The sequence below is a fragment of the Apodemus sylvaticus genome, chromosome 4 (assembly GCF_947179515.1).
Source record: "Apodemus sylvaticus chromosome 4, mApoSyl1.1, whole genome shotgun sequence".
NCBI classification, from domain to species: Eukaryota; Metazoa; Chordata; class Mammalia; order Rodentia; family Muridae; genus Apodemus; species Apodemus sylvaticus.
The window spans coordinates 8,210,438-8,237,727 of record NC_067475.1 but is presented as its reverse complement, the minus strand read 5'-3'; the positions used below and the strand labels follow the sequence as shown (position 1 = coordinate 8,237,727).

Sequence of the window (27,290 nt, the reverse complement as noted above, 5' to 3'; positions counted from 1 at the left end):
CCTATAGGATTTATTCTTTAAATAATTTTTAGAAAAATTACTTGGTGTGCTTTTGTGCTGCAGAGCATGGGTGGAGGTTGGGGGACAACTTGAGGGAGAGAGTTGTTTGTTTCCATCATGTGGGTCCTGAGAAGACCAAGACCCACTGAGCCATCTTGTCAAATTCAGGATGTATTTGTAACTGGGAATTTAAACACTTGACTAAAGAGCTAGAAGTAGTTTCCTAGAACGAGGGTTTCCTGAGGTTGTGACTTTGTTCTTATGGTCATGCTTAGGTATGGAGGAGGGCCTGCTGTCAACCATCTCTACATTTGCCACACTTGCCAGATTGAGGCAGAGAAGATTGAGAAACGAAGGAAAACTGAATTGGAAATTTTTATTCGGGTAAAAGTAGTAGCACTTTCAAATTGTAGATGATGTGCGCTAAAGATGCTGACCTGGTAGTTAGCGGAGAACGGGTGAGAGAGCCGCAGTGGATGGCAGTGCCTGCCTGCACGTGACCGTACCCGCTCCGTTCACCACAGTTCTTGCATTCTGCTTCCTGTGGGTGCTTTTCTATGTGGTGTGAATTTGCCATCCCCAAATTGTATGTTTTCTCCCTAGAGTCATCTGTAGTCTGCAACTGGTGTGGCTGCTAGGGGTTGGTTGTTAAAGGAACCTGAACCTTCATTCTTGAAGGGTCTGAGTCGTCAGCATCTTAACTGTTAGGTCTTTGTAAAGTTAAGTTTTAATCTCTGGCTAAAGGTTATGGAAATAGTGAGTAGTGTCTGTAATCAATTAATTGCTTGTTGGATCCTAAAAGGATATTTCCATGTGTGTCTTTTGTGAATTGACCTTAATGACAAATGTGACCTTGAGTAGAAACTTTACATAGGATTTTGAGGTGAAATCATACTGAGTTGTTTATACAGACCCCAAATCCAGTCAGTGCCCCTTTTAAGAGACAGTGAGAAGATACACACAGAAGGAAGAGAATGCTGGGGGAAGAAAGATGGAGGTGTAGATAGAAGCGGTCTAGCCACAGGTTGCCCCTTGGATTCAGACATGGGATCTCTCTAGATCTCCAGGGACTAGTTTCCTCAGTACTTTGATTATGGATTCTTGTTACCAAAACTGTGAGAAAAGAGATTTCCACCAGGCAGTGGTGACACATGCCTTTAATCCCAGGATTTAGGAGGCAGAGGCAGGTGGATTTCTGAGTTCTAGGCCAGCCTGGTCTATAGAGTTCCAGGACAGCCAGGGCTACACAGAGAAAACCCTGTCTCAAAAAAACAAAAGAGAGAGAGAGACAGAGAGAGAGAGAGAGAGAGAGAGAGAGAGAGAGAGAGAGAGAGATTTCCCTTTTTGGTTACCAAGTTTATAGTCACTTATCATTGTACATGCTACAGCGAATGCAATATTATAATCTCTTTCTGTTTTTTTTTAAGGCAAGTTTTTTGTTTGTTTGTTTGGGTTTTTTGTTTGTTTGTTTGTTTTCAGAAAGAGGGTTTTTCTGTGTAAACTTTGGCTGTCCTGGAACTTACTCTGTAGACCAGGTTAGCCTCAAACTCTGAGATACACCTGCCTCTGCCTCCTGAGTGCTGGGATTAAATGTGTGTACCACCACCATTTAGCATTAAAGACTTTATTTTTAAGAAGTGTTTGCACAGCTGTGGTTCCAGGGTGTTTCTTTGAGGGTGGGTTATGTGGGATGGGGTACTGGGCTTTGATCTTAGGGCCCCACATGTTAGGTCCATGTCTTGTCACTGAACTTTATCATTAGTCCCTTTGTTATTTTGAGACAGGATTTCACTGTGTTCAGGTTGGTGAGATTTGTGTATACTTTTGCCTAATTAGATTCATGAATGGTGGGGTTCATTCATGACTGTAAAGTCAGGAGCTAATAAACACCCAGCTTCATTTTATTTTGAACCATGGTATACATAGTAAGTTCCAGGTCAGCCAAGGTTGGGCAGTGATTGCACACACGTTTAATCCTAGCACTTGGGAGGCAGAGGTGGGTGGATCTCTTTATTCTGATAGATTAGTCCTTTAGAGGACATAGTCTATGGTAAAATTACTGTAAAGGAACAATTGGTGCATACATGCATGTGAGCTTTGTGTATGTGTTTGATGCTGAAAATCAGAATTAGAACCTTATGCATGATAGACAAGTGCTCTACTATTGGCTTGAACAATACCAAACTGGTTAGGCCCTGTACAGCCCCTATCAAGAATTTTAAAATTGTTTCTGAGGAATTTGGGCATTTCTGTTATCTAAGCACTTGAAGTCAACCTCAGTTATCTAGGAAGAATGAAAATAACACAATTAGCCTGGTATAGAACACTCCTGTGTGGTAGAAGCAGGATGATCAGGGTTGACATAATCTGTAGCCATATATTACTAGTTTGAGGCCAGCTTGAGCTACATAAGACACTGTCTCACCCCCAATAAAAGGTCATGGATGACTAATGTGTACCATCATGAATGAATTGGAAACACTATGCTCTTTTGCATGTGGCACATATGACCTTTCTTTTGATAGTTGCATCCAGTGCTAGCAGCTTTTCTGGCAGATACCCCATAGTTCTTGCCTCTCCAGGAATCCCAATGCAGCTTAGCCTTCTCGGCCTCCTTATGTGGGCTCTGACCCTGCCACACATTTGCCTGCTTCCTTGGCTTTCTGTAACCTTGATACAAGCTTCCAGGAATCCTGTTATATTTTGCACAACACAAAAGCAGCAGTATGTTGTTGATACCAAGTTCTGCTGCCAGTTTTAGGTGTAGCCTGGGGGCATTTTATGTCCAAATCATAAGCAATCTGGTCAGGAAATAGGTGACCTCAGTGGCCTGGAAACTAAGTGGAGTTTTTGAAAAATTAAAAAAGCAGATAGGATCAGTTTGAAGAACTGGAAGTCCAAGGAAATGAAGTGAGCACAGGACCTTGGGGTTTAAATGATGGGTACCAACAATGACTTGCGGCAGTTGGTTGTCTCCTTCTACTATATGGGCCAAAGGGATCCAACTCTGGTCGCCATGCTTGCTGGCAAGTTCCTCTATTCACTGAGCAATACTGCTGGCCTGCCTTTCTTTCTTATTGAGTTAGGGTCTCTGTATCCCAAGCTGGCCTTGAATTTTTGATCTTCTTGCTAACCTTAGTTAGGGTTTCCATTGCTGAGAAGAGACACCATGATCAAGGCAACTCTTACAAGGGACAACATTTAAAATTGGGGCTGGCTTACAGGTTCAGAGATTCAGTCTAGTATTATTGTGGCAGGAAGCATGGCAGCGTCCAGGTAGACATGGTGCTGGACAAGGAGCCAAGAGTGCTACATCTTGATCTGAAGACTGTCTTCCAGGCAGCTAGGAGGGTCTCAAAGCCAACACCCGAAGTGACTTACTTCCTGCCAACAAGGCCACATCTCCTAATGGTGCCACTGCCTGGATGAAGCATATTCACACACCACCACACTGTATCACTACCCAAAGAGATTGTGTATCACTATACCCAGTTCTTGATTTCTTTAGTACCTTCATACATAGACCCAGAATTTTTCATATCCTGTGTCTTAGTCAGGGTTTCTATTCCTGCACAAACATCATGACCAAGAAGCAAGTTGGGGAGGAAAGGGTTTATTCAGCTTACACTTCTGCATTGCTGTTCATCACAAAAGGAAGTCAGGACTGGAACTCAAGCAGGTTAGGAAGCAGGAGCTGATGCAGAGGCCATGGAGAGATGTTCCTTACTGGCTTGCTTCCCCTGGCTTGTTCAGCCTGCTCTCTTATAGAACCCAAGACTACCAGCCCAGAGATGGTACCACCCACAAGGAGCCCTCCCCCCTTGATCACTAATTGAGAAAATGCCCCACAGCTGGATCACATGTGGGCACTTCCGCAATTGAAACTTCTTTCTCTGTGATAACTCCAGCCTGTGTCAAGTTGACACACAAAACCAGCCAGTACATCCTGTTTTATGGTTCCTATGTAAGTAGCTTCTGAATTTCCCAAGAAGACTCTCATCCTCAAAGTGTTTATCTTTAGTAAATATCAAAGGGTCATGAGCAGTTGTGCATGATGGCACATGTCTGTGTTCCTAGCCATTGGGAGGGAAAAGCAGGAATGTCTGTAATTTGAGGTCACTTGGGCTACATGATACACCGTCTGTCTTAACCCCTCTCTTAAAAAAAGCCATAGAAAAGGAAAATGTTGAACAATGGTTAAAGAACTCAAAAGTAGTGTGAGGAGTTGGTCAAGATAGGTCTGTTGATGTGGCATTAAAAGAAAGATTTGTCATAACCAGGCTCACAGGAAATGCAGGGAAAAAACACAGAGCAGAGACTGAAGGAAAGGCCATCAAGAGACTGTCCCACCTGGGGGCCCATCTCATCTACAGACACTGAATACTACTGCTGATGCCAAGATGCTTGCAGACGGGAGCCTGGCATGGCTGTCCTCTGAGAGACTTGGCCAGCACAGATGCAGATATTTACAGCCAACCATTTGACTGAGCCTATGGGGGAACCCCAATGGAAGAGTTAGAAGAGGGACTGAAGGAGCTGAAGGGCATTGCAACCCCATAGTAAGAACAACAGTATCAGCTAACCATACCCCTCAGAACTCCCAGGGACCAAGATACCAACCAGAGAGTACACATTGGCTGGTCCATGTAGCAGAGAACTGCTTTTTATGGCATCAGTGGGAGGGGGTGTGCTTGGTCCTGTGGCGGCATTGATGCCCCAGTGTAGGGGGATGCTGGGGGGGGGTGAGGCAAGAGTTGGTGGGTGGGAGGATTGTGGAGGGGAAATCAGGAAGGGGACCACATTTGAAATGTAAATAATAATAATAATAATAAATAATCATAATAAACAACTTATAGGATATGTGGGAGGACAGTCACATAAATAGTTGTAAAAATAGTGTGTTTGTGTGAAGAGGGAGAGAGGGAGAGGGATTGAGATTGTAGAAGCTAGGAAATCAGGAATGTATCAGGGTGGTTTCTGGGAATAACTAAAAGGTCACTGTGGTCACACTTAAGGATAAAGAAAGTCAGATCACCGGGTACTTCTGAACCAGTATTTCGAATCTTTGGGGCTAGCATGTAGCTCGGGCAGAGGAATGCTTACTTAGCATGCACAAAGCCCTGTGTTCAGACTTGGCATGGTGGTACATGTGTGTTCCTACCACTAGGGAAGTAGGAAGACCAGAAGTTTAAGGTCATCCCTGGCTACATAATGCTTGAGGTCAGTCTGAGACACATCACACTGTCATTTTGAAAATAAGTCTTTGGCACTGGGGATACTATAGCTCAATGGTAAATAACTTACCTAGAAAACAGAAAGCAGTTGGGGGAAGAGTATAACAAATCTGAGGATGATCACTTTTTTGTTGTTTGTTTGGTTTGGTTTTTTTTGAGACAGGGTTTCTCCGTGTAGTCCTGGCTGTCCTAGAACTTACTCTGTAGACCAGGCTGGCCTTAAACTCAGAAATTTACCTGCCCGTGCCTCCCAAATGCTGGGATCAAAGGCATGCGCCACCACTGCCCAGCAGGATGATCATTTTTTAATCTCATATATGAATACAAATTTAGGTCATACCCACACCTTCCCACTCTCTCTCCAATTCCATCTGGACTTCCCCCAAGGCTACAGGGTTTTGATTAGATTTAAAGAAATGGGGCTGTTTAGATGGTTTTCTGGGTAAAGACATTCAGTGCCAAGAAGGCTCGTCTGAGTTCAATCCCCTAATTTCATAATGAAAGGACAGAACTGACTTCCAGTTTGTCCTTCCACCCCTAACCTCCACTAGGTACATCTATCCTTATCTAGTAAATACCATGCACATTGTTTCCCAACAGGAAATATTACTGTAATTAGACAAATTTCAAATACCCTTTATTCGTTTGAGGCCTAGTTCCATCTCCTTGACATAAGTGTTTCTGTTTGATCTTTACTTTTTTTAAAAGTAGGCTGTGGTAGATTTTTAATAAACATTTCGTAAGATTAAATATCTTCTCTTAACCTGTTCCTTTATGCTCCTCTTCTGTAAGTGCCTGTTATATTTTGAGACATAATCTAGGATCATTTATTGATAGACAACACTGTTGTCTATCTCAGAACTAACTAAGATCAGCTAGTGTGAGTCTCAGTGCTACCTCACATATATATGAGAAATGCTCTTGTTGGATTTTGGAGGAGAGGGCTGTGAGTTCCAGATATCAGGTGCCTGACTTTTCTCTCTGTAGCTCAACAGAGCGTTTCAAGAGGAGGACTCCCCGGCTACTTTCTACTGTATCAGCATGCAGTGGTTTAGAGAGTGGGAGAGTTTTGTAAAGGGGAAGGATGGAGGTAAGTGGCTAACTGAAAGCTTACTAGCCATTTCTTTCGTTTATTAATTTTATGAATATTGGAGATTACACCAGTGAACAATAAAAGACCCATGCTGTCAGGAAAACTACATTCTAGTTTATAGTCTTATTGCTATAAACTGTATCATTATTAATCATGGCAAGAATAAAAGAACTGAACAAATTTTGCCTTTAATTTTAATTGTAGGGTATAGAGAGATGGGGTGGCTTAGCAGTTAAGAGCACTTGTTGCTTTTCTTAGGGATTTGACTTCAAGTCTCAGTATCCACACCAGGCAAGAGTATCACCACCTGTAACTCCAGCTCCAGTCTCCACTGGCACTGGCACACTTATCCCATATACACAGATATATAATAAAAGTAAATTTAATCTTAATGTTGAAAAACTTTAGAGGCCGGTGAATCTCTGTGAGTCCAAGGCCAGCCTGGTCAGAGATAGTATCTCAAGAAAAACAGAAAACAATACCCCTCCTCAAAAAAAAAAAAAAACCAGGATGGAAGGTAAAATTATACTTTATCCAATACAATGGAATACAATGTGGACTTTTAAAAGTAATTATGTATGATAATAACTTGAATGAAAGCATGATAGTACATGCCTTTAATCCTGGTACTGGGGAGGCAGAGGCAGGCAGATCTCTGTGAGTTCAAGGTCAGCCTCTTCTACATAGCCAGTTTCAGGCCAGCCAGGACTAGTTAGTGAGAATCTATTTTAATACTACTATTGCTATTCATATTAATAATGATAAAAAATAAGGTGTTCCTGATATGGTATTGTTTGCAAAAAAAGTATATAGTTTGAATTCCTTGGGCTTATTTTTCAGTTGTGTTATTTTCAAATATATATGGAATTATACTTTGTTCTTCTTCCCCTACTGTCCTCAACTATTTTATTTAAACAATGTGTTATGCAAAACAAAATTTTTTTTGCCACAGATATTAAAACCATATGCCTATTTCTCTGTAAGATTAGTCATTTTTCTTTCTCATGCCTGTTGAGCTTTTGAGAATGGATTAACTGTACTTTCATGTTCAAAGAAAAATGGCTTTTCTCTTAAAAGAAAGGTATATCTTAATATTTCATTTTATAATGTTTTGGTTAAAAAACAATTTGGAACTGATTGAGAATTTTATGGTTTGTTTCTTCCTTCCTTCCTTCCTTCCTTCCTTCCTTCCTTCCTTCCTTCCTTTCTTTCTTTTAGCTTATTCAAGGGCTGTAGCATTAAAAAAAAAATTATGATCTACAATTTCCAAATGAGCGGTTTTCTAGAAGACTGGCGAGTTGGCTCAGTGGTTAGGAGCACTGGCTGCTCTTCCAAAGGACTTGGGTTGAATTCTCAGCCCCCACATGGCGGCTCACAGCTGTCACTCCAGTTTCAGAGTATCTGACACCATCACAAACACATATAAGCCATCAGAACACCAATGTACATAACATTAAAAAAAGATCATTCAAAAGATAAATAGTTTCTATTATACTTTGGTACTGAGCAACATCTCAACTTTCTTGGTTTGGGGTCAAATGAAATCTTGAAAGCTGAGAAGATACTAAGAATCAATGATATTCAGTTAAAAAATGACTAAATTGATTATGTGTATAGCTCTCAATTATTTCAGGTATAAAATTATGTAGTTCTTTGCTGCTTTTCTTTGGAAGTGGACATCTTATAATTTTTTTTTATCCTTTTGACTTAGATCCCCCAGGTCCAATCGACAACACTAAAATTGCAGTTACTAAATGTGGTAATGTGATGCTCAAGCAAGGTAAGTTTAATAAACAGTTTGTTTTCTGAGACAAGGTATCATGTCCTCTAGGCTGTCCTTGAATGTAGTTGAGAATGGCTTTACCTTGTGATCCTGTTTCTGCCTCCCAAGTGTTGGTATTACAGATGTGTACCATCATGCTTTAATACTGAGACTTTTACTTGTTAATGAGTTTTCTTGATTAAAAAAATAACCAGCCATTATGTAATTTACCTATTTCAGAAATGTTCAGGCTTACAGTAAAAAAGTTGGCAGACATTTCTTATTTATAGGAAGGTTTTAGGGTTGTTGGTAGGAGCTTGGAAAATGGATCTTTAGACATTTAGAAACAGACCACATATTGTTTTTTATAGCATACAATACAAGCTGAATTCTCAATCATGCATAGAGGTTTGCCCTATTGGATATCCTGTAAAAGCTGTATAAAGATTCATGTTTGTAAATATCATTCTTTTTGCATACATACAATTTTAGGAGCAGACTCTGGTCAAATTTCAGAAGAAACATGGAATTTCCTGCAGTCTATATATGGTGGGGGGCCTGAAGTTATCCTCCGACCTCCAGTTGTTCATGTTGACCCTGATGTACTACAAGCAGAGGAAAAGATTGAAGTAGAAACTCGCTCCTTGTAGTTCTAAGGACACAGAGCTCTATAATGAGAAGTCATTCTCACTTGATGCACACACATTCAAAACATTCCTCAAAGCATGATTATTCTCTTGATTTTCATCTTTTTTCTCATTTATTCCTTTGTACTGGGCATTATGGAGTTAAATGATATATAAGTTGGTATATTTAATGCTAAGTAACTCACCAGAATATCTTTCAGTGTACTGTTTTGGAAGGAAAGGGAGAGTTGGTAATTCGGGTCTCTGACCTTGTTCTGCAGGCAGACCCAGCACACCCTTTGTAGCGCTGTAAATACTTTGGCTTCAAAAACGTTTTTATTACTCTAACCAATCATAACTGGCTAAGCTTTTCACTTCTCTAAAAAACTAATTTAATTGTACACTTTTGACATGGCTTTGCATAGTAAGGAGCCTGTTCTAAATCAGGAGTAGTGGTCAGAACATTGTTAATTTCCTAAAGCTCAGGAAACAGTAGGGTGTTACTTCTTTTGCACTGCAGCATATAATTTTGCATATTAAAATTTACAAAATGTCTTTTCTGAATGTAACAGGATGTGTTCTGTTTCAGTGGAATTTGTTACCAGATATCAGTAAATTATTGCTGCTTATAATGTAAAATGTTAAACTTTAGTTCTGTAAACCGAATGGTATTCTTTAATGTTAGTAACTAAAAAAAACCCTTTAGTTTTAGACCACTTCTATTTTGAGAGCATGAAGTATGGAATGTGTCAAATGAGATTGTTGATAAGGCTGAAACCACTTGCAAAATGATTTTTTAATGAAATGCATAAAGTCTTTTTGAATAATAGAGTATTCACTGCTGTTTGCTTGATCATGTGATTATCGAAAAATTAACTCTATACAAGTACAAACATGCAGGTGACAGGGTAGGGAACAGCATTCATGGTGACTTTGCAATGTTAAAACTCATTCAATAAAAATACTTCTAAAATGTGTAAACTGAATGTTGAATTCACTTGATAGATTTTTGTTTTTTTTTTTCAAGCCAGGGTTTCTCTGTGTAGCCCTGGCTGTCCTGGAACTCACTCTATAGACCAGGCTGGCCTCAAACTCAGAAATCCGCCTGCCTCTGCCTCCCAAGTGCTGGGATTAAAGGTGTGCACCACCACTGCCCAGCTAGACTTTTTAGTAAAAGCATAAAGTCTGTTAATATTAATGCCTTTCATTATATCTTATTTGAAAGCATACAGCTAAGAAGTTATTTACTATAATAAAGTTTATGAAGCTATTTCAGAATGGGCAGCATGGTGACCGGCATCTGTCTCCTAGTACCTGGCAGGCTCGGGCAGGAGGGATTTAAGTCTGTGGCTGTGGAACAAGACTGAAAACAACAGCTAACTACAAATGAAACTTACCAGCTATTGACTTAAAAAATGGTGATTTTCTAATTCTAGCACCCCACCTGTTTTGATGTAGGATAGGATGCTGAACACTACCTTGTTTTAGTTTGGATATGAAATATATCTGTGTTGAAGCATCACCCAACTGGGGCTGATCCTAAGGAGGTCAGCATCACCCACGGGCTCACTGGGGTAGCTTTATTCTGAAAAGCTGAGGTAAGAGCCAGGGGGAGAGAGCACGGCATGCCTGGGAGGCTACATCTTGTCCCTAGCCTGTGAGGCTACATCTTGTCCCTAGCCTGTGTATCTTTGTGCCTCCTGGCTGCTCCGATGCTGAGCAGCTTTTTACTGCCATTGTGTTCTGCCTTGTTACAGGTCTGACAGCAACGGAGTCAGTTGACCATGGGCTAAAACTTGGGCAAAATAAAACTGTCCTTTGTTTTTCTTGAGTATTTTTTCACAAGGATCAGAGCTAACAACCACAGTGGTTTTTATCATTGCGATAGACACTTCAGCTGTAGCATTCCTTCTGAGAGACTTATTCAAATGTTCTTCAAGCTTAATAGGAGTGCTTTTAGAGCTCAGTGGAGCCTTTTTTCTCTCAACTCCTTCTGTCTAGGGCTTCATGCAACTCAGGCTGGCCTCAAACTTGCTTTGTAGCCTGTAATTCCAGCACCGTGAGGCAGAGACAGGAATGAAGAGTTCCAGAATGTGTTTGTACACACACACATACATGTGGGGAGGGAAGGAACGTGGGGAGCATATTATACATCAGCCTGAATTATAGAAACTCTTGTCTCAATGAAAACAAGCTCCACATCTAATGCCTGGTTGGCCAACAAATGTTAGCAAGGTCATGGGTTGGGTTTCTGGCTGATGTTTACATATTAGTGCAGTGACTTACAAGGGAATGCTCTTGGTATCATTCACATGGAAGAGGAAGAAGGACAAGTAAATCTGAATGGAGCACTTTGTCTAGTCCATATATACAGATGGGGCTATACAGATGGGACGCTCATTCAGCAAGGATGCAAGTTGGGTAAATGATAGGACCATTATCATTACAATGATCAGTTCTCTTGGAAAACGATGCCAGTCTAATAATGGTATGTGTGTGTGTGTGTGGGGGGGTGTTCCCATGTGTTGTATGCACACGTGTGTGCCTGTGGCACGCCCATCAAGATGGCAACTCATGGCTGGCTGGACAATGCCCCCAGCAGCAGATCAATTCTGACCATCCCAGTAGTAGCTAGCGTATGCAGGTAGCATATTGACTGGCTGGGAAATTGTGTTACTTTTTTATATTTGTGCCTATTGCAGTCCAATAAAAACCATGGAGGCTGTGCTGTGGTGAGGCCTTAGAGTCCCTGCTACCAGGAAAACCAAGGCAATGGAAAGCAGTGTCTCTAAAATACAGAAAGATGGCAGGTGTGATATAATTGGTATCCTTTATTTTGGAGCAGATATTACTGAGTTGAACTGGAAACAACCAAATACAAGCCCACTTTAATGATTTAATAACTCACCAGCAATTGAAAAGAAACCACATATACCCACTTCCTTGGGAAAACAAAACTGCTCCAGTTAAGGAAAACAAAGGCACTGAAGCCATACGACGTCACAGCTGCAAAGAGCCCCGGTTAGTGGATTCTACCAGTGGACTTGTTTTTTTTTTTTTTTTGGAACACACTCTAATAGCCAGAAGGTTGCATGAGCAGTCCCACAGCCCAGAAGTGGTGGCCTATGGTGCTGTCAACCCAGAGGAAATACTTTTCTCTATCACTGAAGTCCGGCACCGAAGCTGCACTCCCAATACTGTATATTTGAAGGCAGGTGTTATGGATTGACCTCAGAGCTTCATGTAGGGTAAGCGTAGGCTGAGCTACATATACACATCATCCCAGCTCCACTAACCATTCTTCACCATGGGTTGAGTCATACATACTTGGTGCTGGACACAACTGTGGGCAAAAGGCGAGGGAGAAGACATCCTGCCTATAAGGGGACTACGTTCTTGGTGCGTGGTGATGTGTAAAGGTCCGGAAAGAAAAAGCAGCTGGGACTTGTGCGCTGGAGAAGTGTTGTGCCCTAGGGAAGGCGGTGAGTAAAGGTCGGCGAGGAGGACCGGAGCGACGTGCGGACAGCTTCGCGGTGCTGGGGCCGGTCTCGGGTCCGCAGGCAGGAGAGCAGCCTCTCCTGGAAGGCAGAGCCGGTCACACCACGCAGTGGGCCGGTCCCGCGAGCCCGCCCGCCAGCCCGCCAGCAGGGGCGGGATCGCTGCACCGGCCGCGGCTACCAGCAGGTGGCGCGGCGAGCGCCCGGCTCCTCACGTCTCAGAGCCGAGGAAGGAGGGGACCGGAAGGAGCCGCTGCTGCTGCGGGAAGTGGAGGAGCGGGAGGCGGGGACCCACCTGGAAGCGCCGAGGCGCCGCTGTGGAGCTTCCTGCGGCGGAGGGCGCTGGAGCCAGTGCGGCGGCCGACGGCGGCCACGCGGGCGGCGCCTCCCCGAGTGGCCTGCGGTGGCCGGCCTCACGCGACAGGTAAGTAGGGTCCCGGGGCGCGTGGCGGGGCCGGCGCAGGGGCGGGAGCGGAGCGCGGAGGAAACGCGCGGGGCCGGAGCCCCTCGGACCGAGCGCCGGGAGGGGGTGGCGGAGGCGGCGGCGCCCCCACGTGGGCCGGGCGCGCGCGTGCGCGGCTGAGGGGGCGGGGAGGCCGACGGAGACGCCGGGCGCGCGCTCAGGGGGGCTCACGTGACGGGCACGTGACCCGCGGCGAGGCCGGCTGAGGTCGAGCCCGGGTCCCTCTGCGTCCCGCGGGCGACGGAGGGCTCAGTCTGGCTTCCTGCCCTTCTTCTCCCTCAGAGGACTCCGAGGAGACGCACGGGGCGGGGAAGGCTCGCTCCTCCTTCTCGTTGCCCGCGGCTCCCCAAGTGCGAGGACGAAGCACACTTTCAAAGTTCCGAAGTAGTGATTATCTCCCCTCGCCGCCATGTTGGTTCCAGAGCACGCCTGCGAGATGCCAGTGGGTCGGTATCGCGAGATCTCCCGACTCTCGCGGGACCTCGTTGGCAGAGCGGTTGTGCTGGATGGCGGAGCCCGGGGTTCCGGGGGCCTGGGACCTGTAACTCTTTTCCAGCAGGCAAGTTGTCAGGGAGGGGCCGGGCCGCGTGCCCGCGTGCCCGGGCGCTGGTCGGGAGCCTGTGTGCGCGCGCCTCCCAGTCGCCTGCGGCCGTGCAGACCAGCTGCCCTGCGCCGCGCGCCTCCCGCCCCCGGGCGCCCGCCACCTGCCGAGGGCTCCCCACCGGCCGCTGCCCCTAGCCCGCCCGCCCGCCGCCGCCGCCTTCTGCCGAGGGTGCAGACAGTTGTTGCCCAGTTACCCTTTCTCCAGACACCTTCACTTTTCTGTCGCCTGCGGCTGCAGGATCTTTTCCCCAGTCCCCCGGCAGAACGCTTAGCATCTCCTGTGTCCGGGCGTCGTTTAACCACTCACCCGTCTATTGGGAAGCTCCTTGCTACCCTGGCTGTTGACAGTAACTTTTGGCAGTGTTTGGGACACCCCCCCCCCCAATCCCTGACAGTAGCTGAGGTCAGGATAAAGTCCTTGTTATGTACACGCTTATTACCTCACATCAGTAGGGATTGGGGTTTCAGTGTTCCCAAGGTTACCATTTTGATATTCTGGGGCGGGTGGGGGGCGCTGGTTTTACTTTGCAGAATGCGGTAGTGGATTGTTTTAACTAAAATCCTGCTACTTAAGTTTTAAGTCATAAGTGTCTTCATAAGTGAATCACCCTTTATACTTATAATAGCCACTCTACCATATTCGTTTTCATTTCTTTGTATTCAGAAGTATGGAAGCTACACAATCGGGAAACTAGATAATTCATTCTCAGTTATCCTATCCCTCCCCACTCTGAGATGGGCGTACTATCTGTATCCCAGGATACTCTAGACCTGACTAGGTAGGCCCAGATTAATGGCATTTGCCGTCACAGCCAGCGCATACCATTTAAACTTTTTTTATGATTTATTTGTGTGCCTGTGTATCTTGGTTATTGTATGTGCACGGCAGTCTGTGGAGTCCAGAAGAGGGTGTCTGATCCATAGGATCTGGTATTCCAGGAGTTTGTAAGCTGCTCTGAGTATGGGGATCTAAACTTTGGACCTTGACAGAGCAGCAAGCACTCTTAACCACTAAACCATCTGTCTCTTTTAAACTACAAGAGTGTAGTTACTACATACAGAAAGGTAGAGTAAAATGCTCTTTGTTCTATTTTACAAACTTCCCTGTTTTTCTACCCTGAACCTGATCATTTTGTGGTCCATGCTTTGTCCTAAGTTGTCAGGGATAAGTTGGAGGGCCAATGTTGTAATAAACTTTCACAGCATTTGCAAGCAGCTAATTATCCACTAGGTAAAATTATATAGTGTGAAATCTGTTGTCAGGACTCAAGTGTATATCTTGGTGTATATACTGAAAGTATCTAATATCTCCAATAACAGAGGGTTTTTTTGTTTTTGTTTTTGCAGTGGAAATACTCTAGGATGCTGATAGCTATGCACACAGAAAGTTCTTTTAAAAGAAAGATTTAAGGAAATATATCACTTGAGTTTTATAATTTTTAATACTTATGTAATTATATGTTATATATTCTAAACTAAAAACATGCTCATGTTCCTTTAAATTTTTGTTCTAAGTTTTAAAAAGATGCTTATTTTATGTGTATATGCCCCAGTGTGTGGTCAAGGAGGCCTTGAGGGTCAGAAAAAGATTGTCAACAGTCTCTGGAGTTCCAGGTGGTTGGACACTGCTATGTAGGTGCTTGGAACCCGAGGATCCTCAGGAAGAGCAGTGCTCTTCACTGCTGAGGTATCTCTTCTAGCCCCTCACAGTAGCAGCAGTTTAATCAAGTCACTAGAATGATAGACCTCAGTAGTTAATACAAACATCTGCTTAAATTAGAAGCACTAAATATCTATCCTTTTTGTCCTCATTCTTCTGAAAAAAATGCAGCAGTGATAGAGTTCTATTTTAAAAAATTTAAAAACTAGGTAATGTAGCTCATGCTGTACTGAAACTCAGCAAACTTCTGGAATTCAGAGACAGCAGGCATTTAATAGACAGGTTGCAGTAAAAAGTAATTGTACATGACTCAAGTGATCTTTCTGTTTGTCTTTTAAATTAGTCTAGTGCAGGTAGGAATATTAAGGAACAGACTTGTTGAGAGTTACAGTGTGGAGAAGATGATATGGGTTGACAGTGAAGAGGCGCTATCCTGTTAAAGTCAGGGATGTAGACAGGTCAGAGTAGGCAAGCCCTCTTGATCTTGAGTTGACCAGCTAGGAAAGAGGACTAGAGACAAGTTGTTCTTTTGGGGGGAGGGTTGTTTATTTTGGGACAGGTTCTTACTGTATAGCCCTGGCTAGCTTGGTGTCTGCAGACTGCTGGCTTTGAACTCCTGACAATTAATTCCACCTCTGACTTTAAAGGGTTGTGAATACAGGGTGTACCACTATACCCAGCTCTTAAATGTCTCTTAGACAGTCGTACAAGTCGCCTTCAAATTACACTAGATATCACTTGTAATACGGTCAGAAGGTGAGTGAAATTTCGTGGATTACTTCATAAACTATTGAGCTAGATATGGTGTTTTATGCTTTTAAACCCAGCGTACAAGAGGATGACGAAGGAGGATCACTGAGTTTTAGACCAGCTTGAATGACTACATAGTGAGTGCAAAGCCATCCCGAACCCCAATATCACATGCCTGGAGGAAAAAAAGAAAAGCCAGCAATGCATTAAGAAGTCACACTTCTGCAATTGTTTTTGCAAAGCTATCCACCTAAATTTAGCATAGTAATGATTGGTCTATTGTGCGGGTTAGAGAATAAGAAATCTGTGGACAATGCAGGACTTTAAACCCAGCACTTGGGAGTCAGAGAGGTGAATGCATATGAGGTCAACCTGGTCTACAGAGTGAGTTCATGGGCAGCTACACAGAAACCAGTCCTCAAAAACGACAACAAAAGAACTGTTATATAAACTGTTTTTGGTGGTGAGATTTGTAAATTACCAATATTTTACAAGTAATTGACTTTGAGGTTGAGAAAGATTCAAGGAAGAGGACAAAAGAACTGTTATATAAACTGTTTTTGGTGGTGAGATTTGTAAATTACCAATATTTTACAAGTAATTGACTTTGAGGTTGAGAAAGATTCAAGGAAGAGGAAAAAGGTGTTTTGCATGGAGTCATTCATACAGATTATAGTAAAGTACATGGCTAAAAGTATCAATGAAGATGTGTTGCAGGTGCTTTAAAAAGAAAACTAATTTGAAGTAAAAGTTCAGTTTGACATTAAACTGTAAGTGACAATTGAGTGTTATGTTTTTGGCAGGGTTTAGTATAATTGTGATACATTTTTGTATAATTTTCTGTAATTAAAACTCTGGTAACTGTTTGGTTTCAGACCCCTGGACAAGGAACTGAGGTGCATATTTTACATAGCAAAGCTGACTTGACTCCAGGTCTTCCCAGCTCTCCTCTGTCCCTACCGCCCTACTCTGTTCCCAGCCTTGAACTTTCCCGCCCTGGGGTTGGGCTGTCCTTCCCCCAGGCTCTTCTCTATAGAATGCCAACATTTTGGGATTCCTCTTCTCTCTGTGGTTGAGCCCTGGCTTTCTCTCGCCTTGTCCCATTTTTCCCTATGTCGATTTCCCGGGCCTCAGTCCTTGGGGCCCAATAGCAGCTTCCCAATAAACCTATCTTTAATATAATCTAATCTGACTTGAGTTGGCTCATTTCACCAGCCTAGAAATAATCTATCATACTAGAAAAAAGTATGTGTGTATCAATCTGCATTGCAAAGTCCTAAAGGTGTGTGTGGGTTTTGAAACTGGCTGTCTAGACTTGGCATTTTGTTTGACACTGCACTTATTACCTTTCTATTGTTTTCTGCATTTTCCCTGTAGTGTTGTATAATAATTTCTGTCTGGTCAGATAAGTGAGTTCTGTACCTTTCCCTGAGGACTGCATTGTTGCATGGCAGGTCAAGCTAGTTATTTAGTCCCACTCCTACCCCTTTGGGCAGCATTGGGAATTGAATATAGGACTTCAGGCATACTAGGGAAGCATTACTACTGGACTATATATAATTCCAGTTTTTACCTCTTCCCGCCCTCTTGTTTTGAGGCAGAGCTTCTACAGGAAGCTGGCCTAGAGCTCCCTTTCCTCTGCTGCCCAAGAGATGGGTCTGTTGGTGTGTCCCACTGTGTCAATGTATTTTGTACATGCTGGTACTGTACCTACCACTCAGTGAAATCCCCTAGCCTAATTTTGCCTTTCTTCTAAATTATTAGTTAGAAATCAAGTTTATGTATTTCATAAATGCAGTAAAATAGTGCTTCGGGTTCATTCATATGGCTGTATTGTCAAGATTATTTTCTTAGACAAGATCTGTTTTGTGAAATTACTTTATTAATATCTCTTTAAGAACTTTGTGATTACCGCCCTGTTAGGTCTCAGAAACCCAGGACATATGGCAAGCTGAGGTGACTATTTTACATATCCAAGTAGACCTTGTCCTTCATGTTCTTCCTGCAACCTTCTGTCTCTACCTGTCACAGAGTGTGGCCTCATACCCTGCCCCGTACCCCAAACTTCTTCAGCCCTCCCCCACTTCCCTTCTTGATAGAATCTAGTCATTTTGGTTACCCATCCTTTACCCTCTTGGTCTCCTGGTCTTATGACTTCTCCTGCCCTCCCCCAACTCTCACTACTGGTCCAGCTCAGGGTTGTGTTCACTCTGGACTCTTCCAGCTGTCTCTGACTATTTATAATTTTATTTATAATTTTCTTCTCCACCATATCTAGGAGCAGTCTGTTCTTTCTTTTTTTATTCAACCCATTTCTAACACATACACGCACACTGTCCCTCACTCTTTCCAGGCAGCGTCTCTTATACTCCAGGCTGTCCTTGAACTTGCTAAGCACCCTATAAGGTTGTTGGCCTTAAATTCTTGAACCTCCTGGTTCTCCTCCTAAGTGCTAGGATTAGGAGCCTGTGCTTCCACACTTACAACTGTAATGCTTTTCTGTACTGACTCTTTTGCCTTTATTCCAGACCTATCATCTTCCCACCCACCATGCCTCCCACATGCTAGGTCAGTGTTTTACCACATAGTCTCTCCCCCATATGCTTAATACACTTAGTTCTTATATGAACTATTCTCACCAAATATAAACTTGTGTTGTTTTTACAGTAATGTTTTTTTTGCTTGGGGAGAAATTTTGTTTTTTCCCTGCCATGATTTTTTTAAACCGTGTAAATACTGTTAAAGTGTAATAAGCATAGAAAGTTTTCACAAATGTACAGCTGAGTGGATTTGCATAGAATGAGCACACTGGTAGGTATCACTGAGAAACCCATCCTCCTCCTAGCTATTAATTATCCTTCCCTTACTCCAGGAAAACCCCAAGACATGTGATATCTTGTTTGCTTCTTAGCATAGAATCTTGTAACATGTGCTTTATTGTGTTTGGCTTTTTTTACTCAGCATTGTGAGATTCATCTGTTCTGTCTTCACTTCATTTTGTAGCCTAAGAAAGTATAGGGATTTCAACACTCAGATGTTTTTCTCACAAATGTCACAGTTTTCAAGAAGTATGAGGGCTGTCAAAACACTGGTAGACTGTGCTTGTTTTATTGTCGTTTAAGGAAGCCGTGTCATTTTAGTCGCTAATACTTTACAGCAGTTCCTCAGCTACTCCCCAGCTTCATGTTGATTTGAAGGTTTGAGTCTAGCATTCCTGACTAGGTAGTGCCTCTTTTGGATTTGGTAGCTTGCTTTACATTCTTGGAATTCCTCAGGTACTAGTGATTTCTGTGCCAGTTTGGGGGTTGCTTGTGGAATCTTCAGTTATTATAAAGTCTGTTGAGAGATTCCACCAAAAAGAGTCCTAATTTAAATTAAAGCTGTTTTGCATTCAAAATTTTTATGTACCTAGTAGTGTGCAGATTATAAAGTCACATTGTAAACTGCTATACAGATATGAATTACCTGAGACCCTTACCATGTTGGCATCTCTTTCTGGCTGCATGATATAAATGTAACTTTCTTAGCAAAAATTAATTCTTTTTCCCAAAACATAATCCACACATCAAATGAGGTACAAGAAGAACGGAGGAGTGGCCCCTTGTTCTGGAAAGACAAAAAGTGTAGCAGTATAGGGCAAAACCAGAACAGGGAAGTGGGAAGGGGTGGGTGGGAGAACAGGGGGACGGGAGGGGGCTTATGGGACTTTCGGGGAGTGGGGGGGCCAGAAAAGGGGAAATCATTTGAAAGGTAAATAAAAAATATATCGAATGTAAATAAATAAATAAATAAAAAAGAAAGTTTCCATATGAGGCATAAGCTACTTACTTTAATTATAATAAAAAACATAAACAATTTTGAAAAAAAATATTCCTTTATATTCTCCTACCACTTTACTTTTTTAATTTTAAAGTCATTGTGAAAGATTGTTTCTGTGGTTTTGCAGTTATATTAAGCATTCTTTAACTGCTGAGCTCTCCAACTCTGTTTTTGATAGAATATTTAGGAGAACATTATGTTAGGGAGAATGGAAGGCAGAGTGACTCAAGATTGTTATCAGTCTTGATCTATGTATGTGCTTGTGTGTTGCTAGTGATGAAGTCCTGGGCTTTGAACAGATAGTCTTCTCTTCAGCTATACTTGATCAATAAATGCCTTTTGCAGAGGTGCTCGTATGAGTGTGTGTGTTTGTGTGCATGTGCGTGCATGACTGTGTGCATTCGTGCGTGCAAGTGAATCCGTCTGTCCGTCCATCTGTCTGTCTTGTCTGTCTGTGTTGTGTCTCTTGTAGCCCAGGATGGATGGCCTCAAACTCTTTATGTAGTTGAGGATAACTTTGAACTCCTGATCCTTCTGCCTCTACCTCCCAAACGTTGAGATTCCAAATGATACTTGGTCCACAAATGCTAGTGTTGTTGAACTAGTCAGAGTTCTTCCAGCTTGTCCTTAGCTACTTGCATACTTTTCTGTTAGCTGCCTTTGGCCAAAAAAGTTTTGATTAATTTGTAACTATAAGGCACAGATTCTCATGGTTTGCCATGCTTCCTAAATCACTTAAAAGGTTGTTTTGTTTTACTTTGGTTTTGAGACAGGATTTCATTAAATAATCCCAGATGGTTCTGAACCATCTTTCTGACCCAAGTGACCAAATGGCTGGATCATGGTATGTACCACTACATCATGCTTGGTGTGAGTTTTGTTGTTTTGCTTTTTAAGGTATCTCTAGGCACCCAGATTAACCTCAAGGTCCAGGTGTTCTTTGTCAGTCATGCATATACCATACTGAGATGACAGACTGTACTGTGGACCCCTGCTATACCTGACTTTACACCTTTAACTCCTGTTTTTTTTTTTTTTTTTTTTGTTGTTGTTGTTGTTTTGTTTTGTTTTGTTTTGTTTTTTTCTCTATATCCCTGGTTGTCCTGGAACTCACTCTGTAGACCAGGCTGGCCCTGAACTCAGAAATCCGCCTGCCTCTGCCTCCCAAGTGCTGGGATTACAGGCGTGTGCCACCACCGCCCTGCTAATTCCTGGGTTTTTATGGCTGTGCTGTCAGTGTTTAGGGGTAGGCACAATTCCCCACTATTATCTTTAGCAACCTGAGGAGCTCCCCTAGAATATCATGGTTCACACTGAACCATGATTTGTGACTTTGACACTGGAAAGAATTTCAGGACTAGCTATCTAATGAAACAATTGTAAATTTGATTAAAGATACTTTATTTTAACACAGGCTTCAGTGTAAGAGATAGGCCAAAAAGAGGTACCCAGAAGAAAGCAAGGTACACTGTAGTGTGGAGCACATGGGTGTGGGCTTCTCCTAGTTGAGTCCCTGGTTTTTGTAGGATTTTGGTTGAATTGAAAGTTACTATCTTATCACTGGTTTGCCCTTGAAGGAACCTAATAGGATTATAATTGTTAAACTAGAAGTCTAGTCCATGGGTAGTGGGAAAGTAGGATATCTATACTGTTAATAGTTTTTTTTTCTTAATTAGTTTTATTTTATGTGTATGGTGCCCTTGGAAGCCAAAGAGAGTATCAGATACCACATGAGTGCTGGGAATTGAACCCAGGTCCTCTAGAAGAGCATTCAGTACCCTTAACCTTAACTACTAATCTATGTCTCCAGCCCCTATAGTAAACTGTTTTCTTTGAGAGTCTCTGGCCCTGTGTAGGAAAAGGAGTGAGGTCTTGCCCAAGATCCCATATGTTCAGGTGTCAAGTGTAGGTCATTTCTGTTGACAGGCCTTTATAGCAAATGCTAACTGTGCTGGGGTTGCTTCCTTAGTTATTGAAAGACTCCAGTCAGAGTCTGGGATGGCAGACTCCTTTTTTACCTATGCCCTCATTGTTTCCCAGAGTTCTGTCATGCTTCAATGCAAGGGGCTTCTTAACACTGAAGTATTTGACGAAAATGTTTGGTATAATTTTAAGATTTAGTTTGTGAATTAAATAAACAACAATATACTACTAAGAAAAATTCTCATAGCTTTAACTACGTTTTTTGGTTTTGCTGGTAATCTAAAAGTTGAAAAGAATGGAGACTGGAGGATGACTCAGGTGTTGTTCTTGTACCAGGGCTGAACACCTGGTTTAATTTCTAGCTACCATCCATATCAAAATCATCCCTAACCACAGTTCCAATAGAGCCTGGCACTACCCTCTGCTGATCTGTGCAGGTGTCAGGCCAAACACTCATGCATAGAATGAGCTTTTGAAAAAAAAAATCCCCTTTATTCATATTTTGTGTGTGTGTGTATTTTGCCTGCGTGTATGTCTGTGCATCAATTGCGTGTAATGCATGCAGAGACCAGAAGAAGGAATCTTCTGGGTCTGAATTCACAGATGGTTATGAGCTGCCATGTGGGTGTTCTGGAAGAACAGCTAGTGCTCTTATACTGCAGAGACATCACTTCAGTCCTAAATAAAGGGTTGTTTGTTTGTTTTTTAAGTTTAAGAGAGTTGCTGATAGAGCATGGGTTTTGACCACTGAAGAATTTGGAATTGGCCATGATTGAACACCTGTTTGTGGGCAGTTGGCCCTTTTTATAGTTAGGGATTGGGGTGGCATAGTATAAAGAACATGGGTTTGGAACTTGAATTTAAATTCTGACTCTAGCCCTTATTAGCTCTGTACATTTAAGCAAATTCCTGTATCTCAAAGCTGTAGTTTTGTTATAAATAAAGTTAGTGTATTCTAGTTGGAGTCTGTACCACAAAGACTTGTGAGTACTGCTGGTTCTTCTTGCTGATGTAGACATGGATGTTTGGAGTTTGTCACACAGTGGCATGTTACTCCAAAGCTCGTGTTTTTCCAAAACCACTCACAGCTATAAACTGAATGTTTCAGTTAATAAGTAGAGGCTGTGTCCGCTTACAGTTTTAGTAATTCTTAGGAAAATGAATTTCAGAAAGTTGAGGGAAAAGATAGGCAATGACTGAATAGTATAAGCTGTCAGTACTGATAAATAACCCTCAGCATGTAGTGTTAACTGAAATGACAACATACTCTTATGAATTTAGGCAGATGTTTGAGAAACCTAAAGATGTAACTCCGTCAGGTGAGGTGTGGTGCTGCATGCCTTTGGTTTGCTCGAAGCTCTTGGGAGGAAGAGGCAGGCAGATCTCTTTAAGTTGCAGGCTAGCCTCAACTACTTAAGGAGATAGTTCCTGGCAAGCCGGGTTACAAGGTGATTTTTCAAAACAAGACAAAACCATGAAACAGCACCTCACCACACAAACAGATGAAGTATCAGGCTGGACCAGTAGGATTCCATGTTGGCTGGTATACATTTGCAGCCATGTTGGCTGGTATACATTTGCAGTGTTGACCTTGCTTGAAGGTAAGGTGAGGGAAGAACTAGAGAGGTGACTGGCACTTCCTGCCTCCTCAGAGGATCCCAGATTGATTTTTAGTACCAACAGGCAGTTCACAGCCACAGATAACACTATGTGTAATCATAAGATTAAGACACAGGATTAAGAACTTGTAATAATAATAAAAAATATTTTTGTTATTTTTGTTTTATTATTATTTTTAGCTTCTTTGTTTATATTATTTTATTAAGGGAGAATGTTTGGTGCGTCAAAAGCAGAGTCTGAGTTCCTCTATTGAGGAACCTGAGTGTGCTTAGTGGGGAGAAGGGAAGGGAAGACCTGGTAAAAAACTAATAAAGAATTCCAGGAACAATTGTTTGCATAGAGTGGATTAGATCCAGGATACTACTAGCTGTTTTCTCTAAGCAGTAATGGTCTTTAAAATCCTAGTAAAATAAACTCAAGGGGCTAGAGAGAAGACTGAGGGCTCAGTGGTTAAGAGCATCTATTAATCTTGCAGAGTATGGGTGATTCACAACTGTCTGTAACTGACTGTAACATCAGGGAATATGATACCTCTGAGCTCTCGAGGCACCTGGACTTGGTACACATACCAATACAGACATGATCTGTCTTTGAGATAGGGTCTCTCTATAGCCCTGGCTATCCTGGAACTTGTGTCATTTGTGCAATACTGGTTATGCCACAGGCCAGACCAGTTAAAAGAATTCCTCACTGGGAATCTTCCCAGGTGATCCTAGGGCCAAGTTGATAAAAGCAACCTCTCATACGTATTCCAAGACATTTGGAGGGGCTACTCAGAGCTTGTCTGTGCCCGTTTTCTTCACCATCTGCTTCTCCACCCTACTCAGGACTCCATCTACATGATGATGGCCCTCCATCGCTGGAACTGACAGCAGTCAGTTTAAATCTTTTATTTGCTGTGTGTTTATTTTTAAAATCTGCTTTTAAAATGCAGTCTTCATGAGTGGGTGTGAAAGAGGGAAATGGGATGACAGCAAATGCACAAACATCTGTTAATTGAGTCTTCCCACCAGTAAACTAGTAATGGAATGCTACTTGTTACTTAGTTCTGGGAGGTATGGGGAAAGGGGAAAACTTGGGAACAGTAGTGCCTACGTTGGCATTTTTGTTTCATGTACTTCATGTAGAAATTTTGATTAGAAAAATTTTATAGTTGCTAAGGATTGAACTTACATTTGGTACATGCTGGTAACTTCCGTACATGCTGGTAACATGCTGGACTGCACCCCGGCCTACAGAACTGATTTTTGTTTGTACGCTCTTGTGTTTCTTATTGAAACATGAAACACCTGACTCACTTTTGCTTCTTTAAAATTTTAAAATGTGATAGAAATTTTCTGTATTTAAAGTTTGTTTTAGAGATAATACTATCTTCTATTTAATTGTTATAACTTTGTCTCCTTTTTTTGTCTTCCCAACCATATTCCAAAAATTTTGAAGGTAGATGTTGTCATGGTTGCAGTAACTAGCCAGAAATTAACCTCTTATCCTAGCTTGCTGCACATAACACTGGGTGGAATTTAAAAGGCTTCTAAGCAGCTCAATTAAATTTCACTAAGCTCATTCCCTAACTTGTCTATCCTTCTGTCTATTACAGTGACAGACTTTCCTGGGCTCACATTTCTGCTTTAATACTAACTGGCATTGAGGCATTACACAAACCCTTCAGCTTTAAGTGAAGTCACTAAAATGAAAATACTCAAAAGAGAGGACGTGGAGGGCAGTGTGGACAGTGCATGAGATGATTCATGCTCTTAGGAAGTGCAGGTTACAAGTGTTCCCTTTTTAAAAAAACCACTTAAATTGTATGTGCACACATGTGCAAGTGGGCATATACCATGTGTGCCATGGTACATGCTCTTTCTTTTCACAATTTATGTCCCAAGAATCAAACTCAGGTTGTCAGGCTCGAAGGCAAGCAGCTTTACTCGCTGAGTGACCTCACCAGTCTTCACTCATTTGAGACAGGCTCTCTCTCACACTCTACATTCTATTCGGCTGCCGCAGACTTAGCAAATCCTAACTTAGCTCCAGGAATGCTAGGATGACAGACATCTCCCGATTCCCGTCTAATGTGTTAAGCTGCTGCAGTTCATGTATTGATTGGTACAGGGGTATTTGGTGGGAGACCCTGTGTCTTCTTTCATAGAGCTTTCCAGAAGGAATCTGAAGAGGGGTACCAGCATGACCCTAGAGAAACAGCATCATGGTCAGGGAGGAAACCTCACCCTCAAGAAATACACAAAAGATGGTGACAAAGTCATTGATAGCTTGAAGATTTCTCTCAGGAGAACTGACTTTTGAAAGAAAGGAGTTTGATTGTTTTCTTCAGAAGCTGGGCTCAGTCCAGGAAAGAAGAGTAAGCATGGGGACAGCCTGGGTTCCCTAGAGAGACCCTGCCTCAGACTGGGACAGTAGCTCACTTTGTGACAGATATAGTGAAGTGCACATCACCTAACAGGTATAGAGTTAGCTTGAGTATGTGTATGGTGTTGAGTAGGCTGGGTGACAGGAAAAAAGAGTTTAAAAAGTTACTTTGGGCTGTCGACATGGTTATCCAGAAAAGGCATCTGTTTCCAGGTTTGACATTTTAGTTTAATCCCAGGAACTCATGTGGAAGCAGACATTGCGGCATGTTAGTACCCACATGTACAGAAAGTCATTCTCCCAAATGGTTACTTCCTAGGGTCTTAGTTTGATAGAGGGTGTTTCATAATGCCAAATATTCACATACTTAGGAAAGAATGTGAAAGCACCAAATAGGCATTAGAAGTGGAAAGGAAGGTAGTACTTGGAGCTTTAATATAATTTGGAGTTTGTATTGATACTGGCAGACAGTTTGATATATGGACCTAAAGTTTAGGGGGGAAATGTAAAGCTGTCATTTAATCTTAGGGGAACCTTCAGTAATGAAATTACGGTGTAGTTGTAAGAGCAGGCCCTGAAAGAATACTCACTGCCCAGGCAAGATAGTTTACAGTCTCGGATTTGCTCTTAACATACCCAGTGCCGTAGTTCTATTAGGATTGATTGCCTTTGAAATCTAAATTGAAGTGTGTAAATTCTTGCCTCTCCTACTGAAAACCTGGCCTTTATTTCTTCGGGGTTCTAGGCATGTGCCACCTTACCTGGCTTTGTGCACTTTTCTTTATACAAACCTGTACTTCATATAAATATAGAAGTTATAAAATTACAAAAATATATTACACTTAGATTAAATTCCACACATGTGGAACCACAAACATCTCTCTTTCCTTTATCAGATGATTCTGAAAACATTTGAAAACACAGCTGGTTTGTGTTTTTAATTCAGATTTAATTAGTAGGTGGTTAGCTTTAATTTTCCAGCTTGGCACAATCTAGAGCCACCTAGAAGAGATTGCCCATGAGAAATAGTTTTGATCAGATTGTCTTATGGACATGACTGCTGTGTGTTTGTGTGTGTGGGGGGGGGTTGTCTTGAAAGAAAACTGTTGGAAATGAATGGCCTTGCTTCCCTAGGTAGGGACCCTGAGCTGTATGAGTAGAGATGTTGAGGTGACATAAGCAGGCATCCGTGTGTTCATTCTCTTCTCTGTGGCTGGGTCTCATTAGCTAGTTCACATTCCTCTTACTCTGACTTCTGCCACTGTGATGGACTGCAACCTGGAATTAGGAGGTAAAGCAAACCCTCCACCTCCTCTACACCCCCTCCTCCCAGTTTGTTTTGTCAGGATATTTTATTACAGTAACAGAAGCAATCTGACAGTTAACTATTGGAGAGATTTAGACTGGAATTAATAAGAGATAGAAAAGCCAAGTACAATTTCTATCCCTATTAAAATATGTTGGTATTTGTGATATATAACCTTTTGTAAAATTCAAAATTTGACAAAAAACAAATTAATGTTAAGGGTCTAGTGGTTACTTTTAGGGAGTAGAAATGGCAGAGAAGGAGATGGATTTAAGAGGAAACAACAATATTCATGATAAGTATGTTTAAAAAACGAGTCTTTATTCCAAAGGTGAAAAAATGTAGGACTTTCAGAAGCTTAAAAATCAGGTTAGAGTACTCCAAGTTGAGAGTATTGCTGTCTCACCCTGTCTGCCCAGCTCTGGTATTTTGCTTTCCTCTTAGCAGTCCAAGTTAGTTGTTAATTCTTGACATGTACAATTTTCTGCCACAAACAAAGGGACAGAAGAGGATTGTAGTGCTGTTTGTGACCCAGATGTAAAGATCATAATTTGGGTCTATGACTTT

General features: G+C 42.2%; 2 protein-coding genes across 22 annotated transcripts in view; both read left to right on the top strand.

Annotated features, from left to right (window-relative positions):
• The window catches only part of Usp33 (ubiquitin specific peptidase 33), a 46,215-nt gene extending 36,519 nt beyond the window's left edge, over window positions 1-9,696 (top strand). For all 3 annotated transcript variants that reach the window (XM_052178920.1, XM_052178919.1, XM_052178918.1), the window contains 4 exons: window positions 276-384; window positions 6,222-6,324; window positions 8,039-8,107; window positions 8,582-9,696. In XM_052178920.1, the coding sequence (XP_052034880.1) occupies window positions 276-384; window positions 6,222-6,324; window positions 8,039-8,107; window positions 8,582-8,739 (439 nt within the window). In that variant the 3' untranslated portion in view covers window positions 8,740-9,696. The remainder of the gene's footprint in view (window positions 1-275; window positions 385-6,221; window positions 6,325-8,038; window positions 8,108-8,581) is intronic.
• Window positions 9,697-12,554: 2,858 nt separating this feature from the next.
• Window positions 12,555-27,290, top strand: part of Zzz3 (zinc finger ZZ-type containing 3) — a 64,585-nt gene continuing 49,849 nt past the window's right edge. For 18 of the 19 annotated variants that reach the window (XM_052178917.1, XM_052178905.1, XM_052178916.1 and 15 more), the window contains exon 1: window positions 12,555-12,636. The gene's annotated coding sequence lies outside the window, so the exon portion shown is untranslated. Of the gene's footprint in view, window positions 12,637-13,031; window positions 13,122-27,290 lie in introns of those variants that run through there. The other variant, XM_052178900.1, reaches the window with a different exon arrangement.